Here is a 22021-nt window from a genome sequence, read left to right as displayed (position 1 = left end):
GACTTGTGCCTTATTAAATGTTTTCTTAATAGGTGAAAATTGTCTGTGTGCGCTGCTAAAAATCTTCTGAGCGGCACCCAAAAGCAAGCTGGGCATACGCACAGCTTAGAGGGAACACTGCCCCTGAGATTACCTTGTTTAACATACCACATCGATGCTATCCAGCTAGTATGAAGTTTTCCAATCACTGCTGTGTCCCAATTGTAGGTGGTTCTCCACTTATTGCTGTATTTCAAATGTAGGTGTTTTCTTTTCTTCCCCTGTGGCAGTTCTAGGGTTCCTATGTTTCATATGCAGGTGTTCTTCCCATAGCAGCTCTATTCCACTTCCAAGTGTTTCTCAAACTGTTTTTTCTCCAATTCTAAGTCTTGTCCCCTTTAGCAATGGGTTTCAGCTACAAGTGTTTCCTTACTACGGCTATGTTCCTGTTCTAGGTGTTCTTCCACTGCTGTTTATTCCTATATTTGTTTCCCCCAGCACTGTGTCCCAGTTGTAGGTGTTACTATGTTGTCCTGTGTTTCAAATCTAGGTGCTCATCTCCTAGCTGCGTAATTCTATTTCTAGGTGTCTCCAATTGCTTTTTTTCTTCTATTCTAGGTGGTTTCCCTCTAGCACAGTGTTCCAGTTGCTCCCCCACCACTGCTGGGCTTTGGTTCCAGGCGTTCTCTCGAATCACAGCTGTGTACCCTGCCACTAACCAGCCCTAGTAAAAACTCACCCTTCTGCATACACCTCAAACTCACAGCCTATACCTCTGTAGCACAACAAACCGCAAACACTTAACTACAACACCACAGTGAAACAAACCACACCAAGCCTTGCCCAATAGCACATGGCAGCTACCAACCTAAAAACAAACCTATTCTCCGTGAACGGTGTCAACCGAACTGAAGCTGCCAACATCGCATCACTGCTCTCTTGCTCTTTGATCCTGCTCATTCCTACTAACTTAACCCCCTGTCCCTTGATTTACGGATCTGCTAGAGTGCCAAGAAAGCATGCAGGTGTCAACAGTGTGCAGTATAAGAACCTTTAACATAACCGTAAATATTTAAAGTATGCCTTAGTGTAGTTAAGTAAATATACTTCAGTACATATATGAAACTTTCAGTTGTGTAACCCGCAGTGGGTTAAATATTACATAAAATCTTAATGCACCGGCACCACTCCTCAGTCCCCTTTTCCACATCGACGGGAATTGGGCGATTTTACCAGCGCTCCTGGGTTTGGCTTCGGCCATGTAATAACATGCGCTCCTCCCCGGATAGTTTTCTATCTTTGTTTTTTTTCTTTTACATACTTGGTCCTCCAACGCCATGCTACTCCGCGGCGCATGTTGACTTCAGCAGGCTTCAGCCATTGTCCAACCTGCGAGGGGCTCTTCCCTACTTCTGACACCCACGCCCTTTGCTTCCGCTGCTTTGTCCCCTACCATGGCTGGGAGGGTTGTTTCCGCGTGCGACGCCTTGACACCACGGGCACTGAACAGGCTAGCTAGGTGGAGGGAGCTCTTCCAGAAGTCACCCCCGGAGGACCTAAAGGACTTTGTCAAACATCACTCGAGGCCAAAGGCAAGGCCTCTATTCACCATAGCACCCCGCAAGGGACCCGACCGGGAGGAACCTCCTGGGTTCTAGTACCAGCACACGTACGAGGCTAGTCCAGCTACTGGCCTCACGGCTGAGGGGGTCTCCGGATTCTTCCGGTATCGGTGCTGAGGGACCACAAGGTTCTTCAACCGGGGTTACTCCTGAGGGGCAACGCCCTAGTACCGGCATCATGTCTGAGGGGGCGCCTTCACGCAGCACTACCGGTAGCTCTGACAAGGGCAATACGCTGTCCAGGTCCCGTCCTGAGGTGCGGGATAGGCCTTATGTTCCGACACCAAGCATCGGACAGGGCTGGTTCAGCGAGCCATGCACCACGACTTTGGCATGTGGTACGCAGCTTGACAAAATGGCCACTGCGCCAGAGGATGACCGCTTGTCCGATACCTCCTCTAGCAGAGTAGGTGGAGGAACGAGTCATAAGGTGGGACTGGTGTCAACCAGGTACGTGGCCTACAGCTTCTCCATTAGCAGCACAGGGCAGGTTTCCTCTGCACCCCAGACAGTGTGCCCTGGCCCCAGCAGCCCGTAGCCACTCCGAGATCTCCTGCCACCTCTTCAGCCTCCGAATACCGGTTCTTCGAAAGGTTCCTGGGGCTGATGCGAACACCCCTGATGGGGTCCATCCTTCGGGATACTATCAGGGGCCTGCTCCCTCAGGTCACCCCACCAGTACCCATAGTCATTCCTCCAATGGCTCCAGTGCTACAGGCCCCAGCGCTGCCCATGCTGCCCTTGCTGGCTCCTCGATTCCTGCCCCCCTGCCTCAGGCAGTACAGATGGTTCCACACGAGCCTCTGCAACAGCCTCCGACTCCGTCTCCACACCGAAGCCCACGGTGCCCAGTACCCCTCTGCCAGGTCTGGACCCTCCGAGCACTCAGGTGGACAGACTAGGTGGAGGACCCCGACACGCCATCTTTAGCGAAGGCCTTCCACGAACACCTTGCAGCCCTGGCAGAATACCTGGGCTTTCCTCAGCCCAAGGTCAAACAGGCCGAAGAGGGGGGTCTTGGCAGAAGTCCTTGCCCTAAGGCCCCCCCTCCAAAATGGGGATCCTGATGAACACGGACATTGTTGCCCTGGCCAAAAAGCAGTGGCTCAAGCCACACTGGGCCCAACCTGTCTAGGCACCTCGACGCCAAGTACAGGCAGTTGGAGGGGGATACACTCTTGATTTCGACTCATCCTCAGCCACACTCCTCAGTGATCGCTGCAGCGTCACTATTCTAAGCCTCAGTCGTCCTCAGCCACCTTGTCCTCAGCGCTGTTAGGCAAGGAGGAGGAGACTTTGCAGTCATACGGGAAGAAGCTGAACGCCAATGCCTCCCTGCGTCAAGCCAACACTGATGCCATACTGGCAGCCATTAACCAAAGGGTCTGGCGGGAAATTGCAGACTTCCTCTCGGAACTTGCGCCACAAAGCCAGGCTTGCTTCAAAGCGGGATTAGGAGAAGCCAGGCTGGTAGCGCAGGACATCATGGAGTCCACGGTGGCCCATATTGATACCTCTGGCAGGGTCATCTGCATTGCCACGGACATGAGGACGGCCTGGCTCCGGGCTCCCAAGTTATACCCGGACATCCAGGAACACATTGTACCTTCCATTCAAGCGTAGTTACCTCTACCACTCCACCACGGATGAAGAATTAGATAAAAGGAACAGCTCACAGACTGCTAAGTCTTTATTCTTATGAAGGCCACGCCCAAGGTGTACACCCAGTTACATCAGTGCTCCGACAAGGGGCAGACGTCTGGAGGGTTCTGAGGCTTCCAAGAACGGAGGTCCAGACAACCTGACCGTTCCCCAAGTCTGCATCGGAGGAAACAAAAGGGGATGGGAGGGTTACAAGAGCCCCTCCTCCAACAGCCTTGTAGGTAAAGAAGGCATGGCATGTCCCTCCGGGTCCACGTGTCTCCGGTGGGGGGCAGGCTTGCCTTCCACATGCAATTTTGGCACCACATTTCTTTGCACCCCTGGGTCCTCTCTGTAGTCTCCACAGGGTACCGCCTACCGGTCCCTTCCTCTCCTCCCTCCTCTCCCACAGATTGGGACAGCAACTCTTTAGGCAGAGATCCGGTCGCTCGTCGAGTCTGGCAGTGGAAGAAGTCCCAGCCTCAGAGGATTGGGCTTCTATTCCAGGGTTTTTGCCATACAGAAGAACCAGGCTGGCCTGAGTTGTTAGACCTGTTCCACCCTCAACCTCTCCCTTCCACTAGAAAAATTCAAGATGGTTACGCCAGCTCTTTGCAGAGACACTGAACAGGGGAGACTGGATGTGCTCCCTGTATCTGAAGGACGCCTATCTACACGTCCCGATTTGGCAGCCACATCGGTCCTTTCGGCGCTTCAGGATCATGGGATGACATTTCCAATAAAAGTTGCTACTCTTCTGCCTCAGTTTAACCCCCAGGATATTTACCAGATTGATGAACGCAGTGGCTGCTCTTCTCCGGACCCAGGGCCACCACATCTACCTGGACGACTGGCTCGTCCGTGCCTCATCTCCGGAGGTGGTTCTCCATACCTCCTCCATGCTTAAGAACACACTCCAAGACCTGGGGGTTTGAGAGTAATGACTCGGATGCCCGGTGATGGAGCCTCGTACTATACAGCCAAGAACCCATTAAAGGGATTTTCATCTTCCACATATTAACAGACATCAGACACAGCTTTTCACTCGCAGCACCTGCCATCAACTGGGAAAAGCCTGTCTGCGGGTTCCGCGTCACACTCTGGAGTCAACTCATTTTACAGACCTCACAATCCAGAAATGGTATGTCGCTGGACCCTCCAAAGAACAGTACATGGCTCGTGACTAACCCTTTCATCAGTAGGCTGAGATATTTAGTGAGAACACGACGATTACAGCAAAGCATCTGTCGGTGTCAAAGACCATGGATCATTAGCTCATGGGGGTTAATTATACCAAATCGTGCTGCCCTCAAGAGGTGTTTTGAACTCTGGACTTGCCAGCCGAAGCCACCAGTCATCTCCCTTTTGTGTTTCACATCTCTTGTAGATGCCTGAACAGATTATGGTGCACATACTTAAGGAATCTGTGGAAGATGTCAATATTACCATCCCACCTGACAGAGGGCAGAAAGCTGTATGTCTTAGGGTAAAAGTTTGTGCTCCAGCACATGGCTTACATTTCAGATTGTGCCTGACCTATTGCAGCAAGTTCTGATGTGCATATAAGTTAACAGAAGCAGATTTGATACAGTAACCACAGGTGGGTAAATGGAAAGGGCCCAGGAGTATGCTCAGGAAAGGGTAAACCTTGTCAAACAATACCTTGGTCAATAGTACTGATTTGGGATTTGCACAGCTTTTGTAAATCTTGTGACTTGTCTGATATAGTAACTTTTATGTACAGTCATTTAGAAACATTGCTTTAATTGGTGTATCCAGAAGAATTCAACTTGTTCACGTATTTATATAATGAGTTTGATGCTGCTCACTGTAGACCTATAGGTCAATGCCTGCCCAAATGGGACAGTTAAGTCAAGCTAGCCTTATGTGTCTTTTGTAAAGTGATCCTGCACCATTCTTCCCTTTTTTCATGTTTCAGATTGGTATCCTCACTACTTGAATAAGATTTGGGAAAAGGAAGCGTTAGTTACTTAAGTTCAGTTAACCATGTGTATCTTTCATGATTAAACCTGGGCAAGTGACACTTCTGAAAGATGCTTCAAATAGATTGAAAATGATAACAGTGCAAGCAGAGATTTACATTTTTCATTTTCTCTGTGCGTTCTTGATGTAGAAGGACTCTCACTTAAGTTGTGATGTGGTTTGCGATCCTGGTTGTGGTTATTAATGATGGTGCCCTTAATGGAGTATTGTAAAATGATTACTTTTTGTATGATTTAAGTGATCAACTCGCGCTCAACCCATAATTAAGAATGCAATGGAGAGACGGAAAACTAGCATTACAGGAAAGTCCTTTTTCTTTCCTTATTGCTTGACCATGCAATGCACTTCAAGTACTAACAAAGGTTTTAATCTACTCTTCGTGTGTATATGGTTATGCAAAGGAAGCACATTTTCAGGGCGCACAATTTGCCCACTCTACTAGCCATTGGCTAGTGATGATTGACCCTTGCGACTAAGGAATGGTGTACCTGTATGTTTTGAAATGAGGCGGCAAGTGACTTTTTATGGCTGGCTAATAGCTTGCAACCTAACCTTCTACCCTTGGATTTTTGGTCTCCTTATGAAATGCAATGGGTGAGCCTAGTTTCAGTACATGTGGTTCAAATCAGAAATAAACCCTGCCATGCATCTTCATTTGTTGGATATCCCTATTGCTCCTCTATTGTTGCGCGCATGCACTATACCGAACGTATTGATTCAAGTAACAGGCATTTCTGATGCTTGTTAATCTGCTTAGAATCACATGCTGTGCATATGGCCCGACATCCAGTGGTAACCGCGTAGTATTGCATCTTGTCTTTCGGGGACCCAAAGGGGACGTCGGCATAGGGGTGTCTTAAACACAATCCCCATCCTGACGTGTGTAGTACCCAAAATCCCTCACGCGCTGAGGTCCCTCAGATTGTTTTTTTCCACCCAGATAACTGGTCGCCCTATAGCGGAGCTCTTCATGAGACATTGTTTATCTTACCGAATAGTCTGTTTAATCCCCGTTAAGTCACTTCGCCCATCAAGAACATCTTCGACGAAGACTACAGGGGAATCTTCTACAGTTGTGGGTTCCGCCGCCTAAGATCCGGCGTTCGGACTTCCACGTGGTTGGGCCTTCTGGCCGGCCTACACAGTAGGGAGAGTGGGCTTGGGGTTTGCCATACTGTTAAAAATTATGTCTTTCCTCTTTTCCACTGCTTTCCTTTTTGGTCTGGTCACCCTTCCCTTCTGCTATGGAAAGGACTCCATTTAGATTCTGCCCTGTGTATAGGGTCAGATATCTGTGGAAGGACGAGCACACGTTGTGTAATGCTTGTCTCCCCCTAGAGCACGACGAGAAGCGGTGTTCGGCATGTAAACTCCTTAGACCTAAAACCCTTAAGGAACGCCGGTTGAAGCGGTGGGCCGCATACAGAATGTCACACGTGGAGCCTGCCTCCCCCCTGCCGCGACACCAGCCGAAAGTGACATGGGTACATCGGATGACCAAACGTCCAACGAGGACGTTATAGACCTTGAGGCGGACTATTCTAGGGCCGCCACGCCCATCCACGACCCTTCCAGGCTCCACTCCGGTCTTGGTACAGGGACCACACCCGGTGACGGGGGCGTACAATCGCGCCGCACAAAGCACACAACCCAATCAACCTCCTCGACTTCGTCGAAGAAGGCGAAAGCGCCAACGGATCAGTCTGATCCGAAGCCTTCCCTGCATCCGCAGCAGCGCATGACTGGGCAAAACAAACAGAACAAGGGCGCTACTCCCCAAACTACACGCGCTGAAGTTTCAGAAAAAGAAACTTCGGTTTCCAAGGCCCGTACCGACCCGAAAACTACGAGTAGGCTTCTACCCGAGAAGCCATCCGCTGGCCCTTCTGGAGCGGAAGCCATTTTCACTGCCGACACATCGGAGGCGTTGTCTTCCGAAGATTTGGTGACCATCCGTAAGAGCATCTATAGGATTGCTACGGCGGTGGGCCTAGTACCGGTTCCGCCCACAGTTATGGGCCAATCCGCCGAAAAGTTTTCCATGGATTTGGACTTCAAGATGTCCAGATGGACACGTATAGAGACATCTATACAGAAGAGGAGTCTTCTTTTCTGCACAACTATGGGGAAGATCGAGGAACAACGGACAACTGGGAGGACACCCAGCAGAATGATCACAACTCTATCGTCTGCCTCGACTCTCCCCCATCCACCCCGATTCGACAAGCTTCCCCGGTGGATGATCAATTGGCTTTCAACATGTTGAAAAAAGCAGCGGAATGCTTTAAAACTGCCACGCTTGAAGCCTTGCCATTTTGCGGACATTTATGAAAAGCCTCCGGCAAGCCAGTCTATCCCTCTCTTGCTCTGTAAAGAGATGGCTGGCCCCTTCCTTACTCACACCCGCTCAGACTAGGGCTGTGAACCCAAGGGTGTAAACTTTTCCGACCCTCCTCCACTGACCCGCTTTATATCAAAGGACACGCAATCCCAGACTCGCTGGTGGTGACAACACTCGCAGGAGAGCAGGGGTTTCCCTTACCACATGAGTCACCCCGGACAAGGAGTCCAAAAGGTTGTATGCCTTAGACAAACAGGTTACATCGGCGGCGGCCTATACCGTCCGGATTGCCAATGACACGACGTTACTGGCAAGCTACGTCGACGCCCAATGGAACTTACTCCAGGAAGGCCTTCAAGAGGTTCCGGAACCAACCAGAGCCAAGCTTCTCGCCATTGTCTCGGAGGGCAAACTTGCCAATCAGAATGTGGTTAAGAATACTCTGGACACCGCAGAGACAGCAGGCAGGTCTCTCGCACAGGGTATTCTCCTAAAGAGGCATGCATGGCTGCGCACGTCGGGCTTCAGGCCTGAGACCCAGGCATCCATTATCAACAAACCCATCGAAGAGGCCAACCTCTTCGGGAAGGCGGTAGACGATGCGTTGGAGACAGACAAGAAGGAGCATGAGACTATTGTCGCTGCACCAAATTTCCCAGAAACCCTCTTCAGAGGGGCAGTAATCCTTGGCGGTCCTTTCGAGGACAAGCCCGCGCCGCTCAAAATAATTTCGGCACGGGCAACTTCAAGTCAACCTGCTGCAAGCCCCACTTACTACCCCCAGAGGGGTCAGAAGCGCGGAAAGAATAGAGGCAGAGGCTCCAATTCCAGAGGAGCGTCAACTTCGGGTCAGAAATGACCACCAAGTCCAGGTCCCCTCCCATATCTCCCCGGTCGGGGGCGATTAACAGCTTTCCTCAAGGCATGGGAGGGGATAACCTCAGACCAGTGGGTCTAAAAGACGGTCGCCCATGGTTACTGCGTGGAATTCGCCCGACCTCCACAGTTCAGACAGCCGAAACATCGACGCCTTTCACCGGAACATCTGCAGATCCTGATCCAAGAGGTGGAAGCGCTGCTGGGAAAGGATGCCATAGAAGCCGTCCCTATTCTTCAGGTAAACAATTCGGTGTACTTCCTTGTACCCAAAAAGGATCTCACCATGCGTCCTGTTCTAGACCTGCGCCCAGCGAACAAGTTCATAAAGCCCCAGAAGGTTCGCATTGGAACACTGCAAGAGGTGATCCCATTGCTAAAACAGGGGGACTTCATGACAACATTGGATATGAAAGATGCATACTTACATATTTCAATGCTGCCAGCACACAGAAAATTCCTAAGGTTCGTGATTCAGGACAAACACTACCAGTTCAAGGTACTCCCCTTCGGCATAGCCTCGGGGCCAAGGGTGTTTACCAAGGTCCTGGCAGCGGCACACCTGCGCAGACTCAGTTCCAATTTACCCTTACCTCGAGGATTGGCTCATCACAGGGGACTCGTTCGACGTTTGTTTTTCGAACACCCAAAAAACAGTAAACCACCTGTTCAGCCTGGTATTTTCTATCAACGAAAAGAAATCCAGCTTAGTCCCCAGCCAAGTAAAACAGTTACTGGGGGCTCTAATTCGTACAGAAGACGGTCTAGTCTTCCCTTCCAGCGAGAGGGTTCAGAACCTGCTCTCAGGTTCCTCAGTATGTAGCCAGTCGAGAGGTGACGGTACGCAGAGCTATGCGTTTGCTAGGGATGATGGCGTCATGCATATACTTGGTTCCCCACGCGCTGCTGCGCATGCGTCCCATGCAAGAGTGGCTCAACAGCCAGTAGTCAGGCCAGTGGACAATGGGAAGATCTATTGTCTCGCCAGCCCTCGTTCTCTCTGCAGTGGTGGTCGAGGGAGAACCTCTTGAAGGGGAAAACCTTCACCACCCGTGCAGTGGAAGCCACTCTCAGGACAGATGCATCTCTCACAGGGTGGGTGATGGGGGGGGGGGGGTGGGAGCGGGATTACCAAGATTACCTGCTTAAACAGACAGCGCACGGAGTGTGGTCCCCTTAGGTAGCATCCAACCATATACACCTACTGGAACTACTAGCAGTGTTCAAAGCATTGAAAGCCTTTCAGGAGCAACTGCAAGGGAAGACAGTGCTGGTCCTAACCGACAGCACAACAGCAATGTATTACCTGAACAAACAGGGGGGCACTCACTCTCCAGGGCTATCCAAGCTGTCCCAAAACATCTGGATATGGGCTCTCAAACACAAGATGTTCCTGATATCCCAACATGTTCCAGGGGAACTCAATCTTCTGGCAGATGTACTCAGCAGAGATTTTCCTCTGCCAGAAGAGTACGAATGGCGACTGCACGAAGACATTGTATCCAACATCTTAGCAGAATGGAGGTTTCCAGAGATCGACCTGTTCGCTACTCAGGAGAGCGCCCATTGCCAAGATTACGCCTCCAGGTACCCCCAGAACCGATCCAAGGGGAACGGTCTCTGGATAACTTGGTCGGGGAAATTTGTCTATACTTCCAGCCTCCTCCACCCTCGGACTCCCCTTCTGAACAAGATAGTACACAAGATGCACCAGGAACCAGTCACCATGATTCTGGTGGCTCCCATGTGGGCCCGCCAACCTTGGTTCGCGCACCTGATGTCTCCCCACCAGTCAAGCTGCCCTGCCCGTACAACATGTCTCAGGACTGGGGGGGGGGGGGGGGCTCTGCACCCATGCCCACAAACTCTGAACTTGGCAGCCTGGCTCCTGAGGTCAGAGTTTGGACATCTGTAACTCCCTCAAAGATGCATGGACATACTGAGGGAGGCAAGAAAGCCTAACACACGTTATTGCTATGCCAGCAAATGGAAACGTTTTGTCATCTGGTGCAGTTCCAAAGGCGTCGATCCCACCGATTGCTCGCCTTCACACATTGTGTTATATCTAACCCATCTGTTGGACTCTGGGTTAGTTTTCAATTCCTTAAAGGTTCACCTAGCGGCGTTGTCGGCCTACACCATGTCACAGCAGAAGGTGTCGTGGTGGAAAATACCTGTGATTAAAGCCTTTATGGAAGGGGTTAAAAGAAATTATCCCCCATCACTCACCCAGCCCCTGGGTGGGATCTAAATGTGGTTTTAGCTAGGCCCATGGGACCCCCTTTTGAGCCTATGCATAAAGCTAGTCTGAAAGACCTGACTTACAAGACAGCTTTTCTAGTAGCTATCACTTCTATCAGAAGAGTTAGCAAACTACAGGCCCTCTCGGTTTTGGACCCCTTTGTTACAGTCCACAAAGATAAGGTAGTCCTGCGCACTCATCCCAGATTTGTGTCGAAATTTATTTTGAGGTTCCATGTGAACCAGTCAATCGAACTACCCTCGTTCTTCCAGAGACCTACTAACCTGGCCGAAAGAAGCCTTCACATACTAGATATGCGCAGGGCAGTCATGTTCTACATGGATAGAACTAAACCACTGAGGAAAACTAAACAATTATTTGTTTCAGTGGCAGCTGGTAGAGAAGGGGATCCTGTCTCTAATCAGCAATATCAAGGTGGATTGTCAAATGCATCACACTGTTACACTCTTGCGAAGAGAGAACTGCCCTTCAAGCCTAGAGCACATTCTACTCGAGGCACTGGGGCATCCATAGCATTCATTGCAAATGTTCCCCTAGAGTCCATTTGCAAAGCGGCAACCTGGAGTTCTGTACACACCTTTACAAAACACTATTGCCTAGACACTCATTCTATGTCTGATTCTCAGGTGGGACAAGCAGTACTAAGATATCTTTTTTCTACTGTTCCTTCTCACAACCCACCTCCAACTCCGGGTACTGCTCGCTAGTCTATGCACAGCATGTGATTCTAAGCAGATTAACAAGCATCAGAAGACATGCATTACTTAGCGTAAAAGCATTTATGATGATTGTATCTGCTTGGATTCATTTGCGCCCTCCCTGCCTCCCCGCTCGGGTAGGAAGGAACATAGACTTCTTACTACTTTCTCTCCATGTACTCGCTCACTATAGCCTTGGGCTCCCTTATGGCAGAAAAAATACAATCTGAGGGACCTCGGCGAGTGAGGGATTTTGGGTACTACACACGTCACGATAGGAATAGTGTTTCAGACACGCCTATGCCGACGTCCCCTTTCGGACCCCGAAAGACGAGATGCAATACTCTGCGGTTACCACTGGATGTCGGACCATATGCACAGCATGTGAATCTAAGCAGATACAATCATCAAATGCTTTTACGGTAAGTAATGCATGTAATTTCTGTCTTTGTCCCATCAAGTTGCATTTCATTCAATAGTCTTTCAGTAGGTTGTGTTTTTAATTTTATTCGTACCATACTTGCTACTTCCTGTTTTGGCTTCATCCTGTTTCTTTAATCCGTTACTGTTTAGGATGATGATGACGAAGCAGGAGAGGATGAAGAGGATGACGATGGCTTTTTTGTGCCTCATGGGTACCTATCCGATAATGAAGGGGCTGCAGAAGAGGTAAGTGCTCAACCTGGTAGGGTAGTGAGGGGAGGTATGTGACCGAATTAAGTTAATCTGCTCCTGCTTTCAAATGCGCTTGGTAGTCGGTATATGAGGAAGCCTATTAATAGAATAGGATAGAGGCTAACTCATGTTAAAACCTTCAGGAGTTAAGCCTGCTGCTGGTCTCACTAGTGCCGATTAGTGTAGTCTACTTTAATTATTCATGGCTTTGTGGCATTGAATATAGTGGGACTCTTCTGTCATAAATCTGGCAAAATAATTTTCTCGTGCAGCCTGGGATATAGTACTTGCTTGTATTAACATGTGGAATAGCTATGCTACCCTTAACAAATACCTTCTGGCTATACAGACTTTACTTTTATGTTCATTTCCGACATAAAATCAGAGCAAATCTGCTTAAACAGTGCAGTATTTTGAGATGTATGCTTACATGAATTGCTAGTGTTCAAAATACCTTTTGCAGTGTAGAGCCCTTTGGGGTGGGGAGGGGGTTTCAGAGTTTGCCTGGTCAAATATAGGTTTAGTTAATGCTGTCTTTTGTTTCCGCAGTTTTAAATTGCAGTTATACATTAGGTCATTTTTGTTTAAGCCCTCCTAGTTTTTGCAGGCTTTGGAACTAAAGTGCAAGGTAAGACTTCAATTATTGCATTTTTAATACAAAGTCTGTTCTCTTAACCTTCTGTTGACATTTCTTTTAAAAAACAATGTGGGGGGTTTGCTCTTTTTGCTGGCAGGCGGTCTTTACTGGAAGTCGTGCAGCAGTAGCAGGTCTTTTTTTTTTTTAGTGTACTTCCCTTAGCCCATATGGCGACAGGTGCAGGGGTACACCCAGAACAGTTTTTATAACTGAAGGCAAACCATGTAGGTCCACAAACCCCCTCATAATCACTGTTTATACAATGCCCATGTATGGGGCCATTTGGCTACCAATATTTTATTTTCCTTTGAAATCATACACTACAGCCATGTTTTGTTTTGTCTTTGCAGAGCATATCAAGGCACCCTTTGTGTGACGGTTATCGAATTTGGGTTAGATGAGGGTTTCCCCGGGCACCACCTTCCATCTGCGTCGGTGTACCTGAATAAATGAAGTGTCTTGCAAACCTGATATGATGGTGCCAAAACATTGAAATGTGCACTATTGTTTGTGGGACTTGGAAATCCCAATACTCATGTGTTTGTGTCTACAGGGCGTTGGGGCTGTTTTTCTGAAGTCCAACAAACGGTTTAGCAAAACCTTTCAACTGAGACAGTACAAAAAGGACTCCCCTCTTTAGTATAATGCTGTACCACCGGAGTATATGATAGCATAGACGGAGCAGCCAGGCTCATTTTAGGAAGGAGGGCTGTAGGAAAGCACACTGAATCTATAATACTCCAGGGATTCAATAGGAACACTTACAACCAGAAGTATTATACAAAATAAAGGTGTATTATAAATACAAGCAGGCCAAGTTATGTCTGGGGTTAACTACTGGTATAGAGTCACATTTATAAAAACACACACTGTAATGCTTGAAGGTACACGTACCAAAGCATAAAACCTCCTTCGGAATACTTAACAGTAATTCTAGAAAAGCCAGGCCTATTTAGTATAGACCACACCCATTCGTGGGGCACAAAACCAATGGTAACTTTTTGATTACTTTCAGTAATACAAGGGTAGTAGACCATGTCAGTTATGCAGTGACACTCAGCAAAGAAATCATATAATCGACCAACCGTGTTACCCAGATGCTTTTCTGAATAGTGTGACAGATTCAAGGAACAGTATATACCTCTAACTACATTTAGGATAAGTTATACTAGGTGAGTAAGACCCTTGGTGTAATATTCAATTGGAGTTGCTTTTCAGCTCAGTGGAACACCGACTGAGGTAAGCAAGCACTCAAACTTATTTTAGTATGGCACCAGCTAACTCGAAGTAAGTAAAGCCCATATACTTTGCAAAGGAGCAACCAGCAACTTAAAAGTAAGTATACTTGTAACGTGCCTATATACAATTGTTTCAAGGCGCATCGAGGCAAGGAAGGGGGAACAGAGGGAGGACCGAGACCATGATCTTACAAGGCCAAGTAACATTGAGGTTGCGCAAGTGCAGGGGAAAGGGGAGGGGGCCGTGCTGTACATGGGATCAAAACAAGTGCGGCCAGCAGGTGCAAGATTAAGTGTAGACAGCAGGTGTCCAAAAGTGCAGGTAGGGGGACTGTAGGGTTACAGATAGAGTCCCAAGTGCAAGGGTTACCGGGAGGCAGTGCAGGTGTGCAACTGGGTGGGCAGGGACCTGGACAGAAATCAGAGGGTCGCCAGGTGACCAGTACAGTAACACAAAGTCGGTAGGGGAAGAGGAAGAGAGAAGGTAGAAGCAAAGAGGAAGGTTTTGAGGTTCTTCCCTAACCAGAGATGGTTCTCACGTTTCAGAGAGGCAGGGAGGATGTTAGAGCGAAGCCCCAGCTGAAAATGAGATCTACTCCCAACTTGTTGCTTGGAGAGGCGACTGACCCTGAGGGAGTTGGAGGAGCGAAGAGCTCAAGTAGGAAGGTATTTACGAAGAGAGTTTGAGGTATTGAGGATCCAGGCCCCAGGAGGCCTTGTGGACAATGCAGAGGGTCTTGAACTTCTTGCCGCCACTGGGAGCCAATGCAGAGATTTCAGTGCTGGAGAGATATGATCCCTGGGCTTGAGGTCAAGGACAAGTCTTGCAGTCCTGTTCTGGATGAGATGCAGAGGGTGGAGAGTAGAAGCAAGCAGATTTAGAAAGGGGCTGTTGCAGTAGTCCAGCCTAGAGAGCACCAGAGCTCTAAAGACGGTGAGCTTCTGGGGCAAGGAGAGGAAAGGAAGAATACCCCTGAGGAGGTGCAGTTGGTAGTTTCACTTCTTAGACGTCAGATGTGAGGAGAAATGGAGTGTGGAGTCAAAGATGACCCTGTGGTTCTTAGTCTCACAGGTGGGAGCAGGAAGAGGGCCAAGAGAGGCTGGCCAGAGTGATGGGAAAGGAGGGTGCAGGTGTGCCAATGAGGAGAATATCCCTCTTAATGGCATTAAGGCAGAGATTGTTGGTGGCACACCACTCCTGCATAGCCGACAGTCAGATGAGGGAGAGGTTAGACCCCTGGGGAACACCACCGGTAGAGAGTGAGATGGTGGAAAGGAAGGACCCAAGTATAACCTAAGGCAGTTTTAGCATCTGTATAAGACAGACCTGGGAAAGCGAAACCCTATGTTACACTTTATGAATGACTCATTGATATTCTGGGTAGGTAAAACCTAAGGCAGACTTATTCTAAACAGACTATACAGCAATTGGGGGAAGCAAGACCCAGTTGGGAAACCTGTACACCTATTCTCTGAAAGAAATGGTTAGTGAAGCCAACAGCATTACTTTTGGGAAAGAGGCATAACCAATTCACAGGGGATTCAATTATTCTTAAATATACTTGTCAGAATGGCACAACACACATTCAAGTTAAGTAAGAATATGTTTAACTGTTCACTCTGTTACCCACCAACTCTTTCACAAGTACTTTTAAACATGTGTTATACTTTTAAGACTCCTTTACTTATCGAGTCCTTCCCTAGTCTATTGCACAAGTTCACTCAGAGGCAGAAGAGGGACACTAGTGGTCTAGGAGCCAGCTGTAGGCAGGGCGAGACAGGCTTCTGTTGCAGGCAAAAGTCTGAGTTCCTGTGGAAGACTGTTCAACAAGTTTAGCACTTTAGTTAGTGTCCAAGGACTTCTGAGAAGACTCTAGAAGGATCCCAGCAATGGGCCTGGGTGAGCTGGATGAGGAATCCAAATCACAAGAACTCCCCAAAGCTTTGCAGAAATCACAAAGCCTTAATAAATATCCCAGCCAACACTGACCTTGGCGCCGCAGAAAAGTCTGAAGAATTGCAGCAAGACTACTTCAGGATCTGCAGCCAAAAACTTGGTCATTGAATTACTTTACACTGAAGACAGGACACTGGAAGGACTTCTGCAGCCGGGATCAATGGGGAAGGCCCCAGGCAAGAGTTTCTTTGTGGCTGGCTGAGACTCTGGATTTAGTAACCCTTTCAGGAGCCAGAAGAAGACTGAATAATGGGGATTGAATTGTCATTTGTAAGGTCCAGCACTCTGGGGGGACGTTTCGGACAAGATTCACACCTCTTAAGGTCCAGCAGGATGCCACCAAAGTTTCAGCTCGATTCAGAAGAACATGCAAAATGACTCGATGTCCCAAGGTATTGCAGCCCTGCAAGTTTTAAGCGTGATGTGGGATGGCTCAATATTGAGGTTGTCTTGAGTCTAGTGGATCTCACCAGTCTCTGGGTCATCTTTCTATGAATCCCCAGGTAGATTGGAAGGAATGGTGACGGGCTCTGTTTACATAACAGGCTCTGTTCGCTGGAAATCGCTACAGTAGGGGAGAATTTTAATTTGTGTGCCAATTCCCTCTGTGTTCCTTACTGTTCACTCCATAGGCATCTGCTTTTGCATTGTGACACAGCACCTTTTGTGCCGTGCCACTGAGCGGTCCCTTGGATTTCTTAGGTGGTCATCTTACTATTCTTGAACAGTAGTTCACCCAAGAAAATGTATTTCAGCATAGTCTTACCTTTACTTAATGGGTCCATCACGCATCACCCTATGTGGAGTGCTAGGGGGGGGTGTTACATAGTAACTCCTTTAACCCATTACTCATTTAACATTTTGTTAAACTAACTCACTTGAATGGCCGGTGGCAGTGGTTTAATTTTTACTACCTGATGACCTGTATCTGCAGGCTGATACCTCGGCTGCAGTGCTATACCCAAGGGTGACCATGTTTCACCAAATGACCCAGTCGTCTTTTTTTTGACATTTCTTGTTAGTTTCTTCTGGGCTTTTTTCTCTGTTTGCATCAGGTTTGAGTCATATGTGTATTTTTCCTTTGGCAGGCTTCAGTGTGTCTGGAAAGGCAGGAAGTGAGGGAGATTCCCAAAACTTCCCTGACCTTTTTGTCTCTAGGTGTGCCTGAGTGAAACCCATTCCAATTGGCTGGCTGTCCATAAGGACAGCCACCCTGCTGTTATTGACAGCCAAGGGTTGTGAATGAATGGGAACTTGCATAATCAAGGTTTTTGGGACTAAGAGCCGAGTCGGCCACGGGAGGACAACATCCGAAGCAGACGCCAGCAGCACCCTCCTGGATCGCGAAGTGCCTGGTGAAGCCCTGCTGCAGTGCTGACCAAGTTTTTGAATAGACTGGGAAGACTGGTATGGGGCCACTTCCTCCCCTAGTATGGTGGGACCAACTAGCCTCAAAACGAACACTATACCCCCAACTTGCTGCGACTTTCCAAGGCTGCAGAATCCCAATACCCAGGGTACCTCGTCCACCTGTGAGTGCATGGTCTTCCGAAGTGTGAATCCCGCCATAACTTTGTGGGCATCCAGAGGACCCTCACCAGAGTCCAGGACCAAGGGATCAAGGCACTTCTAACTGGAGCGGTTTGTTATTCTTTGGCGCAGAGAAAAAGGCACCAAAAACACAAACGGCCACTGAATTGATGGAAATCCATTGCTGCGGAGTCCCTCGCTCGACCGCTGCTGCAGGAGCCCGCCAGGCGTCCTCCCTTTTGTCACCATGGCTAAGGACCAGGAACAAGGGTCTGCAGCATTGCATCAAGAAGGCATCCAACTGGAATGTATTTGTTTATTTATACAACACTTATACACATGTGAAGTGCTTCAAGGGAATGCAGTGATCATTCTTAGGCCTTGAAGATTCCGAATGATCAAAACAGAAAAACTAGTATACTAGGCCTGACGGCGTTTCTCCTAGTGCAAGTGCATGAAGTAGTACAGTTGCAACCAACCTTGGGGGTGGGGGCGGGCATGTTAAAGAGTGGGGGTGGGGGGAGAAGAGGCCAACCTATATTGTGACAGGAACAACTCTGGGAAGCTGTAACCAAACCAGTGTCGGTAGCAGTTATAGGCGGTCTAGGCTAAGTACTTCAGAGGTGGTGAGCTTGTAAAGGGTCCTCAACACAATGGGAATCACAGATTATACACAAACTATGAAAAATGACTAGCCGGTAGTTAACACACAAGACAATTAAACTAAATACATATATACATTCACTTTGTTATAGGGCATGATGCACATCAAACTCCTGCAAAGGAAAGGTTAGAATAGTATTATGCACACCAGGTCTACAGAGATGATCCCTCACTAAAATTCTCCAGCCCTAAGTTGTCTGGGGCCTTTTGCCCAATAGTTCAGGTAAAAGTTCAGCAGAAGTTAAGAAGCAGGAGAAAATGCAGGTCGGTCTTTGGAGTCCAGTAAAGGGTTCTTGGGGTTAGGATACAAGTTAGACATATGCCCAAAAGTAGCTCCAACAGTCAGATGTCTTGTGCAAGCAATGGCCAAGCCAATCATGTTAGAATTGGGCTTTATTATAAGCCCATTGACCTATAATGGGGGGTATACGTGTAGGTAAGAAGTTCTGTAACGTACCCCCATACTCCGATTCTTCCCCAGCCTTGGTAGGACAAAGCAAGAGGGTCCATCGTTGCTTTTCCTACCGAGAGTCGCAGTCCTCGAGTCACAGGGGATGAAGGTTCAAGCTGGTCTCCGGTTAGTGTCTTTCACTGTTGCAAGGACTCGGCAAAACTCTATGCAGAACCCCTCTCAGGACTGGACTTGGGTGACGTCGGCAGCATGGTAGCCCAAAAAAAAGCTGGTCAACTAGACTCAAGTTGACTAAGATGACTTTGCCACAGGGTGGCCCCTCTTGATGCAGAGGATTAGTTGCTGCAGGTGGGATTGTCTTGCGACTCTGCAGATAATCGACTTGTAGTCGTAAGTTCCTGAGTTCCAACTCAGGATGACGACCAATGAACTAAATCATTGTGCTAAGCTATGCATGTCCACAGGCTGGTCTTCGGACATTTCTTACTGCTTTTGGTGGCAGGATTCTCGTGCAGGCTCTGGACTGGTTGGTCCCATCAGCCAAAGGGTCTGCTTGGATTGTTGCACGAGTCTGGGATTTTACATGAACTTGGCAGTGGGCAATTCTGGTCACACTCGCCACTCATTGGGTCTGCAGCACAATGCTACTTTTCTTTGGGGCCTTTGCTCCATATCGAGCGGCTGCTGGACTTCTATCACAAATTAGGACTGGGTGTTTCCTGAGCCCACCAATGTTAAGGACATGCACCATTCAAACTGGTAAATATAGACTGGCAGTCTTGCTCCACATCTGCCCAGCAGCAGACACCCCTGGCTGAAATAACCGTCCCATCCCCCATATCCTGCCAAAGTGCACCCCATATTACATTTCCTGACCTAGGAGGGTAGGAAGCAGGCCATGGGGCAAGATGGGCAAAAGACAGTGGGGGGGAAAAGGCATGGGACACATGTTTTGAGTGAATGGTATTGAAAATTAAATTGTGGTAAACAATAGTGTACCTAGGAAAAAGGGTAGAAAACTGTCACTGGCTCATTTTTGACTCATAAACGGGGTTAATAAAGTGTATTAGTACAAATAAAGTGGTACTTAGTACGCTTGCAGTGTTTCACATTAAGGTGCTCTACAGTAAAACACAAACTTCACACAGGTGGACATGAGATTTCCTGCACTGGTTACCCTAATGGTTGATCCGCTCTGAAAAATAGATGAGTCGAGCAAGCGAAGTAAAACAAATACTTCACTCCCCTCCCAAAGTCTGGGTAGGGTTCAATCCATAGCAGATAGCTGGAGGTACCATTGATGTCAATGGAAGTAGAGCTGTAAAGAAAAAACGTGATGGTGAAACTGCCTCCTAATAAACTAGATAATTACATGGTTGTCTAGCCCTCATGGAAGAATGCACCCTTCTCCAGCATTGAATCTTTCATAAATTCACATGCTGCGAAAATTCCCAGTCCGGCTGGGAATACCTGATACTTGTATTTTAATAGCTTTCCAAAGGAACACCTTCTGACACCTTTAGTGTCCTACCCACATTGTTGACGGTGCTTTTGGTCCCTAACAATAGGACGTAGTGTATAGCTCCTCCACAGCAGCATCCCCCTCAGATTTCAACTTTTTTAGCTGATAGGAATCCTTGTGGTGTTTCCTCCAGGGAGAAATCTTTTCCATCCTCCAAATAATGTAATCCTTCAGCAAACCAAACAACTGATACGACGACCCTTTGAGACTGCATCAGCAATGTTTATAGCCTGTGGGATGTGCAGTCTACAAAGCAGACATGTAGACTGCATATACTGCATGTACACAAATCACTCGGACTATGAAATCCTTCAGGGTTTCTCCCAAAAAAAACTGTTGCCTGAACCAAAGGTCTTACCCTGCGTCAGAGGCATGCTGTTCAAGGATTGGGAGAGCTAGCACACCACCTGAAAAACTGTGGCCCACCAGCTGTAAATCCAGGTCAGAAGAGCGACCTGTGAAAAAGCAGAAAACTCAATTTATCCAAGGTGAGCCAACATAGTCCACGGCCCAGTGATCACTGTCTCCCTCACCAAAGAAATTGGTAAGCCATGAGGGCCTGCTGTCTGCAAATAAGCAGTCCTCAGAAACCGTCGGACTCAATCAGCAAGGTCGCACCTTGCAGCAATGCCCAAAACTGGGTCGCACCACTCCATTGTCCACGTCTCACCCAGGCAATGGCATACTACTGACTGTCAGCTTCCTGGTTGTTGTCGAAGGCAACTTCACCAGCGAAAGATAAACCTAAGGACAAGACATCCACGAAAACCTCTTCGTCGACCAGAAAAAAACACTGCTCATCAGTCTCATTCGCCCAGAGAGTCGCATGCCCTCGTCTGGACACGAATAGTCAGCCTGCTCCTCGACCAAAACACTCACCAAGCTGCAAGAAAACATCAGCGGGGTGTTCCAAAGCAGTAGACCCCTACAAATTAAGTGCTTCCCATGGTTTTAACCACAGACAATGCTATTCAGCCTATCTGCAGCTGCAAGGAGATGGCCTAACCTCATTCTCCTGTGCTAAAGGAAACCTTAGGACCTCAACAGAGAACCTTATGGAACCAAGGGAACTCCCCGTAGGAGTATCGCCCATAAAATACACAGAAATCATGCCTGATGAAATTCTGCAACACAATCACGTCCGATTTGAGTCTCCAAGGGATGATTTCCCAGTTGTCAGATTCACTCAGAAGAATGTACAGTAATCGTGTCCCATTTTCAGAACAGGGTCTCTGTTCCCTTCCAACCAAGGGGGCGGGGGGATAGTACACCAGCAAGACAACAAGCCAGTGCACCCCTCCCTCCTGCAATGCCCTCTACACACTCCGGGTGGTGGCACCAGCGTATCTGCTAATTAACCCACAGTCTCTAATTGCAAATTTGACAACGCTTGCAGCGATAGGTCTGTTGGGTCAACTCAATGCCAGGCTACTAACACCGCCTCATCCTTGGGCAGTCCCTCAACAGTGCCAGCCAAACTGCGCCAATGCAACATGCCAACCTGTTGAACAGAAAGCTTGGGGGCGCGCACATCCTGTGCCCAGGACCACACCAAACACCTGTGCTCAACTCACAGGTCTCAATCGCCCCCTACACCACTCCTCCATATAGAGGTAGTCCTCTGCTAGGCAACCAAGAAGGGGAGCTTGTGGACACAGATTAGGACACTGATACAAAGGATACAGACTCCTCCGCCACAACTTACTCGCCACGCCAGGATGAAACCTGGGATGCAGACGAAGCGGAGGCGCAAGGTACTCCAGCAAATCCCTCTCCGCCAGACATTGGGGCTTTCCACACCATGGTTTCAAAAGCATGCCAAGAATTCCGGTTTAACACCGGCCGAGGAAAAGACTGTTTTCTTTTTTTGATCACATGGGGAAATGCCAGAAAGCTGTGTTCACAATACCCATTCTGGGCCATGTTTGGCAGGCGGGGGAGGGGAGGGTTACAAACCTTAAGC

The 22021-nt window shown here is 48.4% G+C and overlaps 1 protein-coding gene across 1 annotated transcript in view; it reads left to right on the top strand.

The window, feature by feature from the left end:
• The window catches only part of CHAF1A (chromatin assembly factor 1 subunit A), a 616874-nt gene that overhangs the window by 343418 nt on the left and 251435 nt on the right, over positions 1-22021 (top strand). Inside the window, exon 11 of the mRNA XM_069649371.1 lies at positions 11998-12093. Coding sequence (XP_069505472.1) covers positions 11998-12093 — 96 coding nt within the window. The remainder of the gene's footprint in view (positions 1-11997; positions 12094-22021) is intronic.

Source organism: Ambystoma mexicanum, chromosome 1p (assembly GCF_040938575.1).
Source record: "Ambystoma mexicanum isolate Mex_15411 chromosome 1p, UKY_AmexF1_1, whole genome shotgun sequence".
Taxonomy (NCBI): domain Eukaryota; kingdom Metazoa; phylum Chordata; class Amphibia; order Caudata; family Ambystomatidae; genus Ambystoma; species Ambystoma mexicanum.
Note: the sequence above shows the minus strand (reverse complement) of the source record. Positions and strands in the feature narration are given on the sequence as shown.